The sequence below is a fragment of the Peromyscus maniculatus genome, chromosome 4 (genome assembly GCF_049852395.1).
Source record: "Peromyscus maniculatus bairdii isolate BWxNUB_F1_BW_parent chromosome 4, HU_Pman_BW_mat_3.1, whole genome shotgun sequence".
NCBI lineage: Eukaryota > Metazoa > Chordata > Mammalia > Rodentia > Cricetidae > Peromyscus > Peromyscus maniculatus.
The window spans coordinates 106,856,962-106,874,505 of NC_134855.1; the positions used below are offsets into that span (position 1 = coordinate 106,856,962).

The 17,544-nt window shown below is 38.1% G+C and overlaps 1 protein-coding gene across 3 annotated transcripts in view; it reads left to right on the forward strand.

Moving 5' to 3' along the window:
• Positions 1-17,544, forward strand: part of Zc3h6 (zinc finger CCCH-type containing 6) — a 55,581-nt gene that overhangs the window by 12,344 nt on the left and 25,693 nt on the right. For all 3 annotated transcript variants that reach the window (XM_076570617.1, XM_076570615.1, XM_076570616.1), the window contains exons 2-3: positions 11,135-11,315; positions 11,519-11,641. In XM_076570617.1, coding sequence (XP_076426732.1) covers positions 11,579-11,641 — 63 coding nt within the window. In that variant the 5' untranslated portion in view covers positions 11,135-11,315; positions 11,519-11,578. The remainder of the gene's footprint in view (positions 1-11,134; positions 11,316-11,518; positions 11,642-17,544) is intronic.

Sequence of the window (17,544 nt, forward strand, 5' to 3'; positions counted from 1 at the left end):
ACAAGGTTTCTCTGTGTAGCTTTAGAGCCTGTCCAGGAACTCACTCTGTGGACCAGGCTGGTCTTGAACTCACAGAGATCCACCTGTTTCTGCCTCCCGAGTGCTGGGATTAAAGGTATGTGCCACCACCGCCCATCTTTAACCAAACCATTCTTGAATTAACTCCAGTTCTGGCAGGCACTAAATTTGCAAAACTGCCTCAGCTGCACAAGTACCTGGGATTACAGATCTATACCACCAGGCCAGATAATTAACCTTACTCCTTAGCCTCAGTGTACAGTAAGCTTGTTTAGCCTTACCTTAAACTTTGGAATTTTAACTCTAATTTTATAAATACGTTTCTGGCAATAATACAGATGTCACTAGAGCTTTAATAAAAGATAAAATATTAAAACAAATTCAGTGTGTCTCTCCACTGAGGTATATACATTAGAACTTGGTTTGAATAGTTTCAACCCCTTTGATCCTCAGCCATACAGATCAAGAAGAGAAAGTTACACACCCGCTGTTTTATGACTTAGAACCTCTGTAGGAATTCTGACTTACAAGCCTTGCTTTTAGAGCCCTGACTGGGGATCCCCAGCCCCTTTGTTTCCTTATATTAGGAAGCAACTTTCTGAGTGTTACTTATCATTTTCATTTTGTGTGTGTGTGTGTGTGTGTGTGTGTGTGTGTGTGTGTGTGTGTGTGTGTGTGTGTTGTTAGCATGTTGTTAGTGTCTGTATACCATATGTGTGCAGTATTCTCAGTCCAAAAGAAGGTGCCTGATCACCTTGGAACTGGAGTTACAGACAGTTGTGAGCTGTCATGTGAGTGCTGGGAATTGAACCCCATTCCTCTGGAAGAGCAGTCAGTGAGTGCTCTTAACTGATGAGCCATATCTTCTGCAAAACATTTTTTTGTGTCATAAATTAACAGCTTATAGTAGCATATGTGACTCTGGAGAGCAGGTATTGCCAGACTATAAGACAAAAATAACCTTAAGTGGGGCTTGGAGAGATGGCTCAGCAGTTAAGAGTACTTGCTGCTCTTGCAGAGAACTAGAGTTTGGGTCACAGCTGGGGTCTGACACCCTCTTCTGATCTCCACAGGCACCCCCACATACTTTTAACAGAGTTACACACATCCAGAGATAATAAAAATTAATAAATATTAAAAATAGCTACAACTATCATGTAGACACTGGAAGGCATTTAGATGGATGAACAAAGGAAGATTTCCCATCTTGAGTACAGGTCAGGTGTCAATTCTGTCTGCTTTTGATAGGCATGCTGTCTTTTCTTTTGGCTTGACCATTGACTGGTAACCTTCCCTGTGTTGTTAACCTACACAGCAGAAAGTACTAGCTGCATTGCAGATTTCTCCCTTGCTGGCAGCAAGAGCCCTAGGGCTGCACTGTTTTCTGTAAGTATTAGATCAGTTATTTCAGATTGGTTTGTTGTGTTTCTAGCGCTACACAGTTTCTGTTTACACTTTTAGTCAATAAAGTTTTAGTTAATAAAGTTTTTCAAGTTACACAATCCATCCAATAAGATAAATGTCCTTTTAGATACTCCCAGAAAAACATGGTTTTCTGAGTTGAGAAGGAAATAATTTAAAATGGTCTAATTTAGTGGTTCTCAACCATCCTAATGCTATGACTCTTTAATAAGGTTTCATGTTGTGGTGACCCCCCCAACCATAAAATTATTTCATTGCTACTTCATAACTATACATTTTCTACTGTTAGGAATTGTAATATGAGTATCTGGTAAGTAGGATAGCTGATATATGACCCTCAAAGGGGTCGCGAACCATGGGTGGATAACAATTATTGAATTGTTACATAGTGTTTTTATTTAACAATTACTGTGCAAGTTAGGTGTTGAGTAAGTATGTTACTGGCTGAGCAAGTGAAAGTTATTAGCTGTAACACAAGAGAGGAATTCCCGGTTATCTGTGGTATAGAAATACTTTTACATAGACTTAAGTGAAGTTTTCAAAGGTGGTCCTAGGACTATGGAGATTAGGATTAATGAAAATTTATTTTGTGGTCCATGTTTTTGTACTCAGTTCCACTCATAGAGTAAGCTTCATTTGGATTGATTTAGGCTTTAACAGATTCTGAGATTAGCTTGAGGAGTAAAATAAACAATAAAGTAAAAAAAAGAAAAACATAAAAATTGCCCCAGGGACTGTCGGGATGGCAGCACCCATATAAGAGCTCACGATTCTAGTTCCATAGGATCAAACACCCTCTTCTGCTCCCTGTGGGCACCAGACCCTTCATGTGCACATAGATACCTGCAGGCAAAACACCTATACACATAAAATAAAGTTAAATCTTAAATAAAAACATTTAAATAAAATGTTAGACATAGTTTTCAATGTGGTAAAGGGGGGCTGGTGAGATGGCTCAGTGGTTAAGAGTACTGTCTGCTCTTCCAGAGGTCCTGAGTTCAATTCCCAGAAACCACATGGTGGCTCACAGCCATCTGTAATGGCATTGGATGCCCTCTTCTGCCTGCAGGTGTGCATGCACTCATACATAAAAAATAGATAGAGCACTCATACATAAAAAATTAAATACAACAACAAAAAAACAGGCGTTTGTGGCACATGCCTTTAACCTCAGTACTCGGGAGACAGAGGTAAGCAGATCTCTGTGTTCAAGTCCAGCTGGACCTACAAAATGAGTTCCAGGATAGCCAGGGCTACACAGAGAAATCCTGTCTCAAAAAACAAAAACAAAAGGTGGTAAAGGGAGTTCCTGAAAACTAAATGACTTTGAAAATGTGTAGGAATATATTGGATAAAGGACAAGAATGGACAGGTTGTAGGTGTTCATCAGATTTGTAAAGAGAAGAAATTTGATACTTGCAACCCAGTTGGTAGAAGGAAGGAACTGGCCAACTCCTGAAAAGTGTCTTCTAACCTTCTTGCACTAGCACACATACATCACAAAGTTGTTTTGTTAACTGTTTTTTTGTTTGTTTGTTTGTTTGTTTTTTGTTTTTAAGAAATAAGAGCTGGAAAGATGGCTCAGTAGTTCAGAGTATATACTGCTGTTGTAGAGGACACAAGTTTGGCCTGACATCCTCTTCTGGACTCACAGCACCTGCACTAAGTATGCATTTACTCCCATACAAACACACATAATTTTCAAAAAAGCTAGGCATGGTAGCACACTCCTTTAATCCCAACACTCAGGAGGCAGAGGTAGGCAGATCTCTGTGGTGTTCAAGGCCAGCTTGTTCTACAGAGTGAGTTCCAGGACAACCAAAGCTACATAGTAAGATTCTCTCATAAATAAATAAATAAATAAATAAATAAATAAATAAATAAATAAAAAGTAAGTAAATAAGTAAATAAGTAAATCTACCTTTTAAAAAGTAACTTAAAAGAGGAACTATCCAGGATATAAACTTCTAAAGTCCAAATCTAGGATTATACAATATAAGGCCTAGTAATACCAGCCTCAGGATGACCAGCCAAGTGGTTTTGCTTGAGTGGAAATAACTGGTCTAGGTGTGTAATTCAGTGTAACACAGTTGTCTAGGTTGAGACAGAAGGTAAGAGTAGGCCTGAGAAAAGCTTTCAGACCCAAACAAATCTGCCAAGCCTACTGACAGAATCTTTGTTGGTAGAATCAGTTGACTCTGCTCATGCTCCTTGTCCCCAGGATAGCACTGGGACAGAAGGACTGATGGGAAACAGCACTGGGGTGGGGCAGGCATGTGGTAGCTGAGGAACTGTTTGAATAGCGTGCCAAGCAATTTTTCTTTAACCTGAAGCTACAATCTGAGGAGCAGGGAAGGTAATAAATTAGACCTGATTAGACCTTGGAAGGTGGATAAGAAACTGCCTCATAGGAACCTCCCTCAAAATCTGGAGGTGGATGAGAAAAAGCCCTCTGGCATCATCTCCCAGCACTGCCTGTCTTTCCTTATTTTAGGGATCACAGGACATGCTGTTGAGGTTCAGCCTTTCTTATGTCATGGTCTCTAAAGACATGGAAGGTCAAAGACACCAGCACAGAGCAGTGTCCTACCTTCTCATTCAGGGTAGGGAGAAATGACAGCATGGATTAATACAAAGCAGAAAGGTAAATGTTGGTTAAGTGGAAGTGTCACGTCTTGAGAAGATTCCTGTTGTTGGGGGGGGGGGGCAATCAAGCTTCTGTTTCTGCTTGTGCACTGTGAAGACATCCTGGCAGGCACTTGGTGCATTTACACAATGTTTTGTGGTATTTATATCAGCAAATGTGTGTAGTCATGAGTAATATTGGTAAAATCTGTTAGGAGTGCTTCGCTAGTGTTTTATTGAGGGTTTTGTTTCTTTCAGAAGTCTCAATTTCTGATCTTACTTGTAATGAACGAGCGTTTAAACATCATAAAGACAGAAACTGTGGAGTTAAAGCTGAATGATTCAGGTTACTTTATCCTAGTAGTAAAAATGTCATAATGGAAGAAAGTAAAATTATTGAGGCATGAGACATATCTAATTTTTGAGATAGAGTTTCTTGGTGTAGTCTTGGCTGTCCTGGAACTAGTTCTGTAACCAGTCCGGCCTTGAACTCAAGAGATCCATCTGCCTCTGCCTCCCAGGTGCTGGAATTAGAGGCATGCGCCACCACCGCCTGGCCAGACTTTTTTTTTTTTTTTTTTTTTTTTTTTTTTTTTTTTTTTTTGAAGTAAGATACAGATGTATAACCCAGGCTGGCCTTAAATATGTGATTCATTTGCCTTAGCTGCCCAAGTGTCAGGGTTATTGGCATGCATCACCATATCCGGTTCCTGAACAGTTACCTTCAGAATGAGAACATAGAAAACCTAAGTCTTTAATTTACTCAGTGGTTTATTATGATTTTTCTCCACTTGTTTACAGTTTAGATATTTAAACATTCCACCTTGGTGGTATTACGAATTGATCGCAAAATGTTGCACATGCTGGGAAAGTTCGCTATTACAGATATGTTCCCAAATCTTAGACATCTAAATCTAAATGTTTGATTTAAATTTAAAAATGTTTGAGTTTTAATGCAGTCTTAGTTAAGAGAGAATTCCATCACTTCCGCTCTTTCATTTCCTCTTTCCAGTTCCTCCTAGGTATTCCCTCAGTGCCCTTTCATGCCCCCCACTATCAAACTGTTAGCCTCTTTTTCTTTGATTATTATCGTTACATAAACACAGAAGTATATGTAGTTGGACTTTCCTTTGTCACAAATAATGACATAGAGACTTACTAGTTATAAAAGCTTGGTTGGCTCTTATAACTTAAATTAACGTGTTGTTGCTATTGATCTACATTCTGCCATGTGGCTTGTACCTCTCTCCCATTCTGTACATGAGATTTGTTCCACATCTCCCTGGCATCTCTTGCCTCTCCTCTTCCCAGAGCTTTCTCTCTCTCTCTCTCTCTCTCTCTCTCTCTCTCTCTCTCTCTCTCTCTCTCTCTCTGCCTGTTGTCTCCTGCCTATCTGTTGGACATTTAGCTCTTTATTAAACCAATCAGAAGGTGCCTTAGGCAGAGACACATCTTTACTGTGTACAAAAAGATTATACCACAACATGTATATATATGTATGCACAAATGTTTATGAAGCCATTTCTAGAAGAGACTTTTTCACACCCAGACTCTGGCTTTTACAATCTTTTATCCCCTTTCCATCTGCTCTTCTGGTTATTCTCTGAGCCATAAATTCAGGAGCTGCAGATGTGTCTGTTGGGGCAGGGCTCCTATGATCTCTGTGTATGTTCAGATGTCGTTTTCTCTGATGGCCTCCAGCAGCTGTAAAGAGAAGTTTCTTTGATGCGGGGAAGCAGCTACACTTAACCAGGAAAGGTGTATGGCAAACCAGATCTACAAAGTACTTAGTCATCTAAAGATAACTTTGTTGAGATACACTTCAGTGTCTTAAGTATACATACTGATTATAAGTGTATTCAGGGCTGTATAACCAGCACCACTATGTAATTTCAGAATATTTTCATTATTCCACAGAGAAACTTGAGGCCTACTGATAATTACTATTTATTTTCCTCTCTAATCTACCTGGCAACACCTATTCTTATTTTTTGTCCTTGTAGATTTGCCTAAAAGATAAATTCTTAAAGATTGGACAGCTATTTACCAAGCTTTTGGACAAAAACATGCCATTTGCCTGAAAATAACATTTATCATGCTAATGCTTCCATATTAATAAATCACTATACATTTATTAATTTTTAGAAATATATTTTTCTTTTATTCTTGAGATTATAATATATTTACATTATTTCTCCCTTCCCTTTCCTCCCTCCAACTCTTCCCATTATACTCCTCCTTTTCCCTCTGTCAAATTTACATCTTTTTCTCATTAATTGTTACATGCATGTATGTATGTGTATATACATATATGTTTCTAAATGTAACCTGTTCCGTCTGTATAATGTTACTCATATGTATGTTTCAGGACTGACAATTTGGTATTGGATAAGCAGTTGGTGTGCTCTTTCCTGAGGAAAACTGGCTCCTCCTCTCAGCATTTTGTAGTTGCTGTAGTTCTTTGTGCAGGACTGAGGCCTCATGGGCTTTCCTCTGTCCACTTCGGCAGGTCTCTTATTGCCCTTGTTCAACTCATGTTTAGGCAGTCATGTTGGTGAGACATTATGATGTAGCTTCTGACATTAGTTGGAGACACAGTCTCACAGCAAACTCCCAGATTCTCTGGCTCTTACAATAATCTTTCCTCCCCTCTTTGGCAGTGTCCTCAAGGTGTTTTGTAGATGTATCCATTTGAGTGGGGCTCCACAACTCTGCACTTGGATTGGTTGTGGTTTTCTGTAATGGTCTCCATCTGTTGCAGAGAAGTTTTCTTGATGCAGGGTGAGGACTACTCTTATCTCATAGTATAAGAACAAATATTTAGATGTATTTAGGGATTATGCTGGTTTAGTGAAATACTAGTTGTTGGTCTTTTCTAAGATCCATGACTTCACCAGCACTGAGTAGTTGGCTAGGTTCTAGTACTGGGCATGCTTTCCCTCTTACTGAGTGGGTCTTATGTTGAGAGGTGTTGGTTGTTACCACTAAGGGATGTGCGCCACTACTGCTCCTTAGGGTTATTATGCTAATTCAAGATTTAAAAGCTGTCTTGAATTTATTAAACAAGCCAGCTCTCATACAAGTGTTGACATAGTTGGAGACCTAGAGAATGTCACACACTCTTAATTACTTCTGTTCTCAACTGTTGGTTTTCTCAAGACTATGGAAACAGGATAGTGTCTGATATATTTTTGGTGCTCAGTCAGGAAAACTTTATTTATGTCACAGAGGAGGAATCTAGCTCTCCTCCCATTAAGCCTCTCCTCTTCACATTATGCCACACATTTTTCATATGTGTCCAATGATGACTTCTTAAAGTATTTGGAAGCAGTTCATAGGAATGTGAATTATTTCCCCTTCCTCTCATTTTTATAACCACAGAACTGTCCAAATTTTTATCTGTTTTTTATGTGGAAGCTGAAATCATAAATAGGCTAAAGGAACAGAGAGGAATAAAAAAACTTTCAGTGACTTCAATATCTGTAAACAGAGACTTTTCTCTGTCCTGCCCCATCCTGCAGCTGTTTCCAAATAATCACTCAGAGGCTTAATACTAATTGCAAACTGTTTGGCCTATTGCTCAGGCTTATTACTAACTAACTCTTGCAACTTAATTCACCCCATCTCTATTAATCTATATTTTGTCACGTGTCTTGTGGCTTTACCTGTGTTCTAATACATCTTGCTCCTCGGGTGGCTGGCTGGCATCTTCCCCAACTCTGCCCTTCTCCCTGTATCTCTGCTTGGATAGCCCACCTGGCTCTATCTTGCCTTGCTATAGGCCAAAGCAGCTTCTTTATTAACAAATGGTAATAAAACATTTACAGCATACAGAAAGATATCCCACAGCAAATATCCCATATTTCACAGGTATAGAATTTGTATAAAAAAGGGAACAGACTCATATAGCATTTTCAGCTTGTTTACTTTGTTTTTAAGTAGCTGTAGTCAAAATGCCAAATATGAGTTACTGAATTCCACATATACAAATTTTAATGCTTTAAAGAGCTCAAATTGGAATAGAAAGATAGCAAAAAAGGGATACATACCCAGAGAGTTGGGGATTATTTTAAAATAAAGTACACAATTGTCAACTGCACAGTGTGGTAAATTTATATATACATATACATACATGCATGCATACATACTACATACGCACACACACATATATTTACACTTCCATGTAGTGATCACAGAACAGATCAGTATTGTGACTATTTCAGTACCCTGACATAGCCCCTTTGTCATGTATACTCCTTCAAAAGAACTATTCTGGCTTCTGTCACTACAGATTTTGTCTGTTCTTGAAGTACATGTAAATGGAATGACACAGTGGTGTTGTGTCAGGCTTTTTTGATTAATCATTATGTCTATAAGATTCACCCATATTGTTGTTTTTCTGTCAGCAAGTTTTTCTTTATTGTATTACATAAACCAGTTTATATATTGGTTCACATGTAGAGATTTGTGTGTTTACAGGTTTTTATTTTTTATGACTAAAGTTATTTAAAACATTTTTATACTTGCCTTTTAGTTAATATATTCACTAATTTTCTTGGGCCAAAGAATTCTATAGTTGTTTTCAAGTGCAGAAAAATTAATTTGAACAGAATGGGGCCAGTGGTATGGCTCAGTATGTGAAGGGGGTTGCTGTAAAGCCTGTATCATGAGCTTGATACTGGAACCCACTCAAAAGGGGAAGGACTGAATTGAGTCTACAAAGTGGTCCTCTGATCTCTACATACATGTTGCAGCATAATGTTCTCCCCCTTGCATCATGCACACACATAACAACAATAATAAATACATTATCATTTGCTATCATCATCATTAAGATAGCAGAATGCCAAGCCTGTCTCACAGAAAATTTTAAGTACATGTAAATACACCATTGTCTTAGCTACTTTTCTATTGCTGTGAGTAGACACCATGACCAAGGTAACTTATAAAAGAAAGCATTTAATTGGGAGCTTGCTTACAGTTTCAGATGGTGAAGCCATGGCTATTACAGTGAGGCGTGTGCAGAATGAGAGGGAGAGAGGAAGGAAGAGAGGGAGGAGAGGAGCGGGAGGTAGAAAGGTATGGAAAGACAGAGGAGCTCACTGGGAATGGCATGGGCCTTCTTTAAAATTCAAAGCCCATCCCCAGTGACATATTTCCTCCAACAGGGCCACACCTCTTAGCTTTCCTAAACAATTCTACCAACTGTTGAATGAGCATTCAAATACACGAGCCTGGGTCATTGGGTGAATAAGCATTCAAACATATGAGAGGGGGCAGGGGGGCATTCTCATTCAAATACTGCACCATTTCAGTTTTTTATAATTGAGCTGGGGGGAAATAACAATGACCATTTAGGATGGTGCCCTATACTTATTCTGTATGGTTTTTACATGTTCAGTGGTTGAGTAATAGTAGGTACTATGCTAGATGCTAAAGATACATATATGAGCCAGGCGGATCCCAGCACTTTGTGAGTTCAAGGCCAGCCTGGGCTACAGAGTGAGTTCCAGGAAAGGCGAAAAACTAAACAGAGAAACCCTGTTTTAAAAAAAAAAAAAAAAAGATACATATAATGAAAGATAGTCAAACCCTTTACTCACCAAGCAATGAACAAGTGATCAGAACACAGTACAGTGTTAAGAATGCAATAATGGGACAAACAGGGCAGTACTTGGAGTATCTCTAAACTAGAGTTTGGAAGAGGAGGCATCTTGGAGGAAATGGCATCTAATTTGTATTCTAAATATATTGAAATTAGCTCTGTGACAGAGTGGGAATTGTTATTGAGGTGAGTAAGTTAATGAGAAATTTTAGATGACATTTTCAAATACTAAAATTAGCCGGCCAAGTGGGGGCTCAATTTTTAAAAGCCTTTGAATAATAAATATCAGGGAGATTTGATATCAGCCTCAGGCCAGAAGGGAGCCACTGAAGACTGTTTATTAAAGACGACTTTGAATATATAAAAACCAGTTTCATTAAGTACCAATTCACAGTCCTCTTGAGACCACTTCCTCTCTCAAAAGGTGATAAACTTTGAGTTACTGTATTATTATTGAAGATTTTTAACAGGAGACTGACATGAACAATTTATATTTTACACATTAAACATTCATAGTAATTCCAACTTGTCTTTAAGATGCTCACATCATAATTTTGTGTTTATCATTTGGTTTGAATTTTAAAATAGGATTAAAACTTTGACTTCTATAACTAAAAATGTGAAGAATTAAAAGTTAGTTTCTAGGACTTAGTTTTGATAATAGGAAAGACACTAGTCACTGGAAAGTGGATTATATGTATAATTTTACATATTTTATAAATGAAAGTTGAGGAATTTATAAATATTTTGTGGCTTGGATTTTATCATCTTTTTATTAAATCCATTTGCTTACTGAAGTTTACTCTTTTGGTAAAAAAAAATACTATAGATTGCCTTTATTTTAAAGCCAATTAAAGCTGCCTACAGGCCACAAATTAAAAATACTTTCTTGTAATTAGAGAATTTCCTTGAATAATTTAGTTTTCCTTGAAAGTAGTGTAGTCACTAATAATAGTAATAGTTTGTGATAACATTATATTCATTCATACATTTTGGGAGAACCAATGATCTGAATCTAAATTAGAGATTGACAAACTTTGGTTGCTGAGAATGATTGTTACATTTTTTTAAAGATTTATTTAGTATGTATACAGTGTTGTGCCTGCATGTATGCCTGCAGGCCAGAAGAGGGCACCAGATCTCATTACAGATGGTTGTGAGCCACCATGTGGGTACTGGGAATTGAACTCAGGTCCTCTGGAAGAGCAGCCAGTGCTCTTAACTGCTGAACCATCTCTCCAGCCCATATTTTAATTTTTTTTAAGGGAAGAATTTGTAACAGAAACCAAAAATATTCTTAAAAAAGTAAAATACTTACTTATTGGCCCCTTACTGAGAAATCGTCTAGTCTCTTATCTATATAAATATAATTTAAGTTCTTGATACATGTGTTTTTTTCTTTTTTAATTTTTAAAATTTGTTTTAGAACTGACATTTGAAGTGTAAAATGTTTATTTTTTACAGAGAAGATGGTGAATTAGAGGATGGCGAGATAGAAGATGCAGGATTTGAAGAAACACAGGATCAGGACACAAAAGAGAATGAAAAGCAGAAAGATGAGAAAGCCTACAGAAAATCAAGAAAGAAACACAAAAAAGAAAGAGAAAAGAAAAAATCCAAAAGGAGAAAACATGAGAAACATAAGGTTAGTTAAGATAACATCAACTTTCCATTCCTTTTTGCTGTTTGCTTGCTCACTTGTTTGAGACGGTATCTCATGTAACCCAGCTGTAAGGCATTCGATAGCTGAGCCATCTCTCCAGCCTAGAGCAAGAATTTGTCAATATCACTCAAGGGTCCAAGGAATTCCTTCTTGTGAATGTCACACGTTTCTCTGTTTCTTTTCAGCATAACTCTCCATCTGGTGATGACAGTTCTGACTACAGCCTGGATTCAGATGTTGAACGTATGGAAAGTTCCTATAAGAAAAGAAGGAGCTCCTACAGGGATTATGACATTCCGTTTTCTCAGGTATTGTCTTTTTTATTACGATAAAACATGTGCAACATAAAATATACCATGTAACTGCCTTTCAGAGTATGATTTAGTGGCATTAACTATATCTGCGGTATTTATCATCACTGCCATCCATCTCCAGAACTTCTTATTCATTTGAAACAGATATCCTGTACCTAGGGATCAGCCCTGCTCCTCACCCCTCTAACTGCTGCCCTCACTTTGGTCTATGAATTTGCCTCTTCTAGGGCCCTTTATGCTTTTGTCATTTAGGATCTGGCCTGCATTACTCAGCATGTTTTCAGGATTCATTCATGTTGAGCATATATTAAAATTTCATTCTTTTTAAGACTGAATAATACTCCATTGTTGTATATGCTACATTTTTGCTTATCCATTTATCTGTTGAGGGACTTTTGGGTTGTTTGCATTTTTTGGCTGTTGTGAATAATCCAATTTATTAAAGTGGGTATAAAATTGTCTTCAAAACCTTTCATTCATTTCCTTGGAGCATATGCCTAATAGTGAAGTTATTGGTGGTTCTTTTTTACTTTCTGAGGAACCAGCAAGCCGTTTGCACAGACTGTCCTGTTTTACCTTCCCATCAGGAATGCTTGAGGCATCTTCTCGGCATCCTTACCAGGGCTTGTTCTTTTCTGTTTTCATTGGCCATGAGAAGTAGAAAAGAGGTGTTCGGGTGGCATCCATGTTGTGGCTTTTTCGTATTGCCTTTTAAAGGTGTCAAATACAAGTTTAAGTTGCATATTTTTGTTTTTTAGAAATACCTGAAAATCTGTTTGTCATGCTAGCATATGTTTGTCAGATACATGCTACAAATTCCCAATTCTTTGAGATAAAGAATGCAATATATATCAAGTTTACTGGCACTGTTATTTGTCTGGATCACATATTAGATGTTTTCTCTGAGTCTAAAGGCTAGAAGTCCCTATTCAAGATGCTAGCAGGGTTGGTTTCCAATGGTAGCTATGTGGAAGTGTCTGTTTAGGCCCTCCTCTCTGATTTATAGATGGGTGGGTGCCTTCCCACAGCTTTGTCCTCACATGGCTATGCTTCTGTGTATAGCAACCCCTGGTGTCTCTGAATGCACAGATTACTCCTCTTTATAAGAACACCCGTCAAGCTGGGTGGTGGTGTCGCATGCCTTTAATCCCAGCACTTGGGAGGTAGAGGTAGGCAGATCTCTGAGTTCAAGTTCAGCCTGGTTTACAGAGTGAGTTCTAGGACATCCAGGGCTACACAGAGAAACCCTGTCTTGAAAACAACAAAAACAACAAAAGAACATCAAATTATATTAGAGGTTATTTCTGAGGCCTGCCTCAGGATGAAGTCACATTCTGAGCTGCTGGGGTTAGGGCTCTCTGCACAGGAATTTTAGAGATTACCCTTGAACCTGTAGTGCACCAAAGGCACTTTATTCAGCATGATTTCAGTGACTTGTGAATATATATGTGACATTGGCTTTTTTTGTTTGGTTTGTTTTTTGTTGTTTTGTTTTTCAAGACAGGGTTTCTCTATGTAGTTTTGGTGCCTGGATCTCACTCTGTAGACCAGGCTGGCCTCGAACTCACAGAGATCCGCCCGGCTCTGCCTCCCAAGTGCTGGGATTAAAGCCCTGTGCCACCACCACTAGGCGACATTGGCTTCTGTAAACACAAAAATCATTTGCAATGTTTTAAAAATGCAAGAGTGGTAGAACACTTGCCTAGTATGCTCTGGGTTCCATCCCTAGCACTAGAAAAGAAAACAGCCATAAAGCAACATTATATTTCTTTTTTAAATATGTGTACTGTATGAACAAAGTCCTTATATAAGTATTACTTAATCTTATACTAGGAAAGCAATATTCTTTTCTACAAGAACATTACTCTTTTTCTTAATTTGATAGTACTAATCTTTTGTGAACTTAGTCTCTTTGATTATGTGATTTATCGCTCTGTTGTCTTTTGTGTGTGTGTGTGTGTGTGTGTGTGTGTGTGTGTGTGTGTGTGTGTGTGTGTGTGTTCATGCAGTGCCCTCAGGGGCCAGAAGAGGGCACTGGAACCCCAGGGACTGGAGTTACAGATTATTAGAATCTATGTGTGTGCTGGAGATAGAACAGCTGGAGTTAGAACACTGGTCCTTTGGAAAAGCAGCCAGTGATAATATCTGCTGAGCCAGCTCTCCAGCCCCAGATTCTTTTGTGTTTGTGCACAAATGTATAAGTGTTGCAGCTGCATTTGCACCTGTGTGTATACATGTGGAAGCCAAAAGACAGCCTTGACTGTCACTCTCAGTCACTGTCACCTTGCTTTTTGTTTGTTTGTTTGTTTGAAGATTTGTTTTGTTTTTAATGGTGTGTATGTGGGGTGGTATGTGCACATGTGCAGGTGCCCATGGAGGCTGGAAGTGTTAGAGCTCCTGGAACTAGAGTTCCTGGTGGTTGTGAGCTGCTAAACATGAGTTCTAGGAATCAGACTCAAGCTCTGGAAGGGCAGAATGCAGTCTTAACCATTGAGCCATCTCTCCAGCTCCAACTCACCTTGGTTTTTAAGACAATGTCTTGCATTGGCCTCTTGTCAAATAGGCTGGGTTAGCTAGCTAAGGAGTCCTGAGAACCTCCTTGTCTCTGCCTCTCCAGCACTGGGGTTACCCTGCCCAGCAGTTTACATGAGTTTTGGGGGATTGAACTCTGTTTTCCATGCTTTACCAGATGAGCTAGTACCCCAGGCCCTGTTGCCTATTTTATAGTTGGTATTGCTAAATGACTATCAATAAATGTTTAAGTTGCCTTCTTTTAAAAATTTTAAATCATAGTTAATAATTTTATCTAACTGGGCAAATATTAGAATTAATACCACATGGCTGGGTGGTAGTGATGCACACCTTTATTCTCAGCACTCGGGAGGTAGACAGGTGGATCTCTGTGAGTTCGAAACCAGAATGGTCTACAGAGTTTTACTTCAGTCAGGGTGATTACACAGAGAAACCTTGTCTCTAAAAAAGAAAAAAAAAAAAAAAGAATTCACACCACACCAAATTTAAAATACAATAAGCTAATAACAAGGTATGGTCTTTGTTTTTTCTTGGTCTTCAAGGCAGAATTATGTGGAGTTTTTCTTGTTTCATTAAAATTGACAGAAGATATGATAGAATTAATTATAAAGTACTTGAGTGAAAGATTTAAATGAATACTATCATTAAATAAACTTCTAGGACTAAATTATATATTTGTTTTTCATGCTTTTAGTAAGGATGTGATGAAATTGATGTCTATTGTAAACAGTTTTTTTATAAGCAATTTTTTCACTCAGTGTTACTTCACTGTTAAAGAAAGCTTCTCTATTTGTGATAGACCTCAGCTATAAATGATTTTTTTTGCAAAAAATTTTACAATTTTATTGTATATATCCCTTATAAGGACATTTTCACATAAGTGTCCCTTGTAAACTTAACATATTCCCTTCCATACCCCCACCTTCTCCTTCCTCACCATCTCCACTTAGCCCACTTTGTCCCTAAACAGGTTTTATTTCTACTCTCATGGTATGTAGACACATGAGTTTATGTGTCTGTGCAAAGTCTAAGACACACAAAAACCCACAGTATTTATATTTCTGAAATTGGCTTAATTAGCTTAATATGATAATCTCCAGTTGCATATATTTTCTACACATGACAAAACTTTGTTTTTAATACCTGAAAAACACTGTCCATCTCTCTGTCAATGGCCACCTAGGTTTGTTTTGTAACCTAGCTAATGTGCACAGTGCTACAGTAGACATGGGTGTGTGAGTGTCTCTGTGATCTGCTGATTCAGACTCCTTTGGCTAAGCAGTCATTGTTGTTGCTATCATCAACATAATCCTTCAGAGGTTTTTGTGTTTCTGTATGAATTTTAAGATTTTTTTTTTTTAGTTTCTGTGAAGAATTAGGTATTGACATTTTGAAGGAGATTGCCTTGAATTTGTAGATTGCTTTTGATAAGATAGCCTTTTCATATTAGGTCTTCTAATCTGTGAACATAGGAGGTATTCTTCAGTTTCTTTATCCAGCATTTGAATTTTCATTGTAGAGTACTGTAGTTGGATTTTTCTTTTCAGACTGTCAGCGCACAAATAACAACACCTAGACTTATTATTAATTGTAAAAGCTTGGCCTTAGCTTAGGCTTGATCCTAACTAGTTCTTATTGCTTAAATTAACCATATTTTTTAATCTATGTTCTTCCACGAGGCTCGTTACCTCATCTCTGTACTGCCCATCCTGCTCCCTCTGCATCTGGCTGGCAACTCCGTCTTTCTTCTTCCCAGAGTTCTCTCTCTGCCTGGAAGTCTGACCTCTACTCTGCTGCCTAGCTATTGGCTGTTCAAGCTTTTTATTACAACAATCACAGCAGCACATCTTCACATGGTGTACAAATAGCCTTCCTTAGCTAGATTTATTCCAAATTTTGGCTTCTAAGAAAACAGTTATGAATGGATTGTACCTCTGGTTTCATCTTCAGCATGTTTGATATTGGTATATAGGGTGACTAATGATTTTTGTGTGTTAATTTCCTAACTTACTATGCTACTTTTCTGAAACTGCTTATCAGATCTGAGGCTTGCTGGTGGAGTTTTCAGGGTCTCTAATGTATAGAATCCTATCACCTGTGAATAAAAATACTTTTACTTCTTTCTGTCCTATTTGTTTCTTTTATTTTCCTCTTTGTCTTACTGGTCTAGCTGAGACTTCATGTATTATATTGAAGTGGAGAGACTGAATATTCTTGACCTGCCTGCCTCTGACTCTGCAGAGAATTAAAGATGTATGCCTCCACACCCAGCATATGATGGTTTTAATTGTCAACTTGACACAATCTAGAGAGTCTTAGTGAGTGATTATCTGGGCTAGGTTAGCCTTTAGGGGATTTTCTTAGTTGAGTGAATTGATGTTGGGAAGACCCACCCTAAATATGGGCAGCATCATTTCATGGACAGGACCTTGGAATGAAAAGGAAAGAGCAAGCTGAAGCTAGAAGCATATACGTATGCATGCATTCATTCATTCTTAAGCTCTCTTGTCCTGATTATGGAGGTGATATGACCAGTTCCCTGAAACTCTTGTGAACTTCCTGCTATGATGGACTCTAATCTGGAACTTTGAGCTAAAATAAACCCTAAATTGCTTTTTATCAGGATGTTTTTTATCATAGTAACAGGAAACAAAATTAGGACACATATATTTTGATATATTATGATATAATTTAGTTCAAGTTTAGGAATTTTAAAATTTCTGGATGACTCATCCATCATTCAGGAGTGTGGTGTTCAGTATCCATGAATTTGTGTATGTTCTAGTTTCTCTTATTGATTTCTAGTTTTATTCCATTGTGTTCAATTAGAGTACAGGAATTATTTCAATTTTCCTGTATTTGTTAAGATTTGGTTTATGCACTTAACTTGACTCATGGAAACTCATAGAATCTGAACCATCAACCATGGTACCTGCATGGGACCGATTTAGGCCCTCTGTATATATGTGGGTGGCAGTTGTGTAGCTTAGTCTATATGTGGGACTCCTGGCAACGGGAGCAAGGCTATCCCCGGTGCTTTGGCTGGCTCTTAGGAACCTATTCCTCATGCTAGATTACCTTGTGCAACCTGAATACAGGGGGAGATGCTTGATCTTATGGCAGCTTGAGTGCCATGCTTTGCTGAAGCCCATGGGAGGCCTGTCCCTTTCTGAGTGATGATGCAGGAGGGGTGGATTGAGGAGGGCAGAGGGGAGGAGAAGCTGTGGTCAGGATGTAAAATAAATAAATTAATAAAAAGGTTTTGTTTATGTTCTTTTACATGATTTATTTTAGAAAAAAATCCATGGACTGCTGAAAAGAATGTGCATTTTGCAATATTTGGATGGAGTGTGCTGTAGTTGTCT